The 4,447-nt window shown below is 39.6% G+C and overlaps 1 protein-coding gene across 1 annotated transcript; it reads left to right on the top strand.

The window, feature by feature from the left end:
• Nucleotides 1–220: 220 nt before the first annotated feature.
• On the top strand, nt 221–3,849 carry MRPS30 (mitochondrial ribosomal protein S30; the record flags this gene model as incomplete). Its single annotated transcript, XM_010148980.1, has 4 exons — nt 221–379; nt 1,408–1,510; nt 1,932–2,108; nt 3,421–3,849. Coding segments are annotated over 4 exons (708 nt in total), but the record flags the coding sequence as incomplete, so codon positions are not given.
• Between the last annotated feature and the right edge of the window lie 598 nt (nt 3,850–4,447).

Raw genomic sequence — 4,447 nt, 5'->3', positions numbered from 1 at the left:
GGGGGAGGTGGGAGCCCTTGGGCGGTGGGGCCGGTCTGTGAACCCCGCGGGAGTGTTGCTGATATAGTCGGGTTGTACAGACCGTGACGAGTAATTCGTCTGTCATCTCCATCGTCCCACCTGGTGCGAGTGGATTTTGATTTTTCTGTTTTACTGCAGATGCAGAACAAGAATCGGGAGAGTTTAAAATGCAAATGGGTGGTCTCTGTTTCTATCCTTCTTTTCCGTTTCAGATTTAAAACCTGAAGTTAATTATTACTGGCATCATGGTGAGGAAGTTGTTGTCCATGGTCATCGAAAGGGTAGAGTGGATCCTGTGCGGTTTCAAATAGATGACAAGCCGCACCTTCAGCTCCGTGTGCCAAATCAACTTCCAGAGGTATGGATAGTTTCAACTGGAAGTTAATTACATGATTCTTTACTGATGTTTCTGACAGCCACTGAAACAACGCAGTAGGTAACGTGGAGGACATGGTTATTTAGGTATGTACCACATCTGTGTGTTTTTCAAGTCTTAATGTCCTTACTGCCTTGTTGTGGTGACTGCTCTGTAGATACTGAGACAGTCTTCAGAACTTCAGGTTGGTTATTTTTGTGCTTTAGATCCAATGTGTTGAGTTTTTTACACTTTATGCTTGTGAGTGGAGGCAAGAATAAGAAATGTGTGAAATGTTCTCTCAGTGTAGGAGTGTAAGAGGACAAAAATGGAGAAGGATGGAGTAAGAGGGAGCATGTATAATCTGAATGTGAGCTTTGTTACCTGTTAGTACTGCTTAACAGTTGTGTTCCTGAACGCTCAGTTTTCAGGAAACTGATTAAGTATCCATGTCTTTTTCTTGTAGGTGTATACGGTGGTAGTTGTGTACCCTGTGAGGGTCTCCGTTGTCTGGTTCCAACCACAAACAGAAAAATGTGCTCTACTTCCTATAAATGCTGAACATTTCTTGCTAGCTTATTTGTGTAATGTGCTTAGGTTAGTACTGTCAGGTGTTGCCAACCTTGGCATTTTGGGAGAACTGTCCAGGCAATTTGAAAATGAGACATGGTTGAAACACTGTATACCTGTACGCTCACTCTGCTGGTTCTGCTGCCAGAAATGGTTTTGCACATCTACAGAAGCGGATTTGGTTCTCAAGATAGTACCAATTGGTGGCTTTGTTAGCACTGTTTGATTTGATGTTTTTGTATATTGCAGAAAACTCAGATGTCAGTGTGAGGTCCACGTACTAGCACTTATCACAAGGCAGGAAGTTCTGTTGCAAAAATTGAATTTCAGTTGAAGTTATACATGTGGTGTGTAAGCGAGACTTTTACTTTCTGTGCTCTGACCAGAAAGTAGCGTGTTATGTGGGGCCTGATGTCCGAAACATTGACTTACACCATGGCTTTTCTTTCTCCCACTTCCAGATTGTACCGCTGGAGTCAGATCTTGGAGATGTTCCTGTTATTGATCACAAGCCATCCAAACTGCCGTTGTTCAAAAAGCAGTATGAAAACAAGGTATATATAGGTAAGAGTTTCTAGTCAGGAAATTATAACTACTTTTGTGTAGCAAACCAAAACGATATAAAAAACACAACCCCAAAACACCACCACCACCCCAACCTTTCTACTCCTGTCATCAGGGAAAAAAAATGTGCATTTTTATATATAACTATACTGTATACATATATATAGTATGTAACTCTTTATTGAGATTCCATGCCAGTTAGAATCTCCTCAGAGACATTTTAATGTGTGAACTCTTGCCTTTTGGGATTGGGAAGCCCCCCAGTCTTACCCAGAAATGGAGGAATCTCAACATTTATACAGATCTACAGTAGACGTTCCAGCCGTCTGTTGTTTGGAGTCTGGTAGTAAAGACATGTTTGTATGCATAGTAAGGAGCATTCTCTGACCCTTTTTTTTTTTTTCCATTTTGGGAAACACAGGATCAAAGCTAGCAGATCCATGCTGTTATGGACACACCCAGTTTCATCTTATTCCCGATAAACTAAAACGGGAAAGGTTTATAAAAGCAAATCTTGAGGATCAGATTGAAGTTGTTTATCGAGCTAATGGTATTGCAAGCCTCTTTGCCTGGACAGCAGCACAAGCAATGTATCAAGGTGAGACGGACAGCTTGATAAATTTTTCTGCTGGTGAATGACTACAGTAAACGTCCCTTAACCCTCCCAACAACTTTTTCTCGTGCATTTTCTTCTGAAAACCTTCCTTTGAGTGAGTCTTTGAAAATTTAAGTGAACCAATGAATGATACAGACTTCATACAAGGGAGTTAATTTGTCTTTGGGTACTTTGACTCATGGAGAACTAATTATGCATAAGAATGTTTTTTCACATATAACACTAAGCCTGTGCAGAAACAACCCTTCATTCCGTTGATCACTCCACATGTGTTATGTAGAAAGGTGGTAGATATTAAGCAGTTTGTTTATTTCTGAAACAACAATATTGTTAGCCCCTTGCTTCAGAAACGTCAATTCTATGAAACTGCAGTTGATGAAAGAAAAATGTCAGCAGCCTTACTTCAGGATTTTATGCGTATTTTTAATCTAAAAAACCTGTAAGACCTGGATGGATAGACTAGATCAATCTTTTGCTTACTGATGTTAATAGTTCCCTAGTGTTACTGGATATATATTGCTGGCTCTGCATAATTTTTTTTTAAAGTAACGGCATGTTAGACAGCTTGACTTTTTTGAGGCCATAAAACACTGAAGTCAGATGTTGGCTTCAAAGCCACTTACAGTTGTGTAAGCAAGGACAGCATGACTCAATCTATGATTTTTTTTTTTCCTGTTCTGTAGCAGTTTCTAGTGGTGTTCCTTGCACATGATACCAAATGCCCTTTAAGAATCTGACTGTGTGTGCCAGCACACATGCATAAATATATAAAGAAAATATTTTTTGAAAGATAATCCTCAGCAGAGGTGGTTTGAAGCATTAATACTTACTGACACAGTGTCTGGCTGGTTGCTGTAGTCAGTTACGCTCATGCATACATACGCATGACTGTCACAGGGCAGTGAAAACTTGTTTCATGAGAAGTGTGGAAGCGTCAAAAGACATTTCCCCTCAGATCGCTTGCAGGACTTGGATGCATTAATAGCTTATGTAATTTTTGACAAGTCACTTAGCTGATCGGTGTGGGGTTTTTATCAGTCAGCAATAGGGAACTGTGTGGAAAATGCAAATACACCACTGCCCCCCTGATGTTAGAAGAGTGCTGACTGGGGGTTGTGTTTTAATCTGTAACAATACTTGTTTTACTGAAACAGATAGGTCTTTTTTTTCTCCCTACTAAGTGGCTGCTGCAATTCCCAGTATTTTTCTGTATTTCAGGATTGGGGTTTAAATGTATGTGCACATGGGAGTTTCGAATCCTGTGTAACTAGTGTTTTGTCTTCTAATTTTGTAGGATTCTGGAATGAAGCAGATGTGACCCGTCCTTTTGTATCGCAGGCAGTAGTGACTGATGGAAAATACTTCGCTTTCTTTAGTTACCAGCTAAATACTTTAGCGCTAACTGCAGAAACTATGAAAAATAACCCTCGTAAGAATATATGTTGGGGTACAGACAGTAAGCCGTTGTATGATGTTGTGGAAGATGGTAATGTGAAAGGCTTTAATGATGAAGTTCTGCTTAATTTGGTTCGTCTTCTGTTAAACAGACCGAAAGAGTTGTAAGTCATTAAACAGTAAAGTATTTCTGTTCACGTGCCTGAACTTCATTGCAGCCCCATGAAGTATGGGCTAGAATATGACTTGTTCTTAGTCAAGTGTTCGTCTAGCAAACACTATATACATCGTTTATGGTATCTGAGCCTTATTTCTTTATTTTAAATGTGTGATACTGTACATTGAAAAATAAATGTCTAGAAGACCTTAATGTCTTTTGTATATTTACTGTTAGAAGTGTATTGCACCCATTCCAAGCCATGTGAGTACTTTCTTGTACCAGGTCCCGTAGCTCTTAAGTTGAACTGTCACAGTGAAGTATGAATTCATATGACCATCCAGTTAAGTCACTGGGTAACTGCTGTCTCGATGCTCAGGACCAGTGAAAAACTACTAATTTTGTGCCTGAAATTAGCTGTCTTTATATGCCTACTCCATTCTAAAGAGAAAGTGAGCTCAGAATAAAAAGTGTTTCTTAAAAGTGAATGTTTGGTGATTTAGTTATGTAGCAAGGGAAGTTTTTAGACATTTATTGAGCAGTAATGTAAACATGATGCAACTTCCTTCCAAAGATTGTTACAAATAGGCATACACGTTATTAAGCTGTCACCTCAGTCACCACAGAGAGAACTCTCCAATGCATTTGGAGTCCATAGTTTCCCCTTAAGCTTGGGACCTTGATTTCACCTACAGCCATCTTCATCTTTTCATTGCTGATATTTGGATGTCTTACGACTGTTCTTAGTAGACTACAGCTGGGTCCAAAC

Source organism: Eurypyga helias, unplaced genomic scaffold (assembly GCF_000690775.1).
Source record: "Eurypyga helias isolate BGI_N326 unplaced genomic scaffold, ASM69077v1 scaffold20443, whole genome shotgun sequence".
Classification (NCBI taxonomy): Eukaryota; Metazoa; Chordata; class Aves; order Eurypygiformes; family Eurypygidae; genus Eurypyga; species Eurypyga helias.
The sequence above is the reverse complement of the archived record's forward strand: the minus strand, read 5'-3'. Positions and strand labels throughout refer to the sequence as shown.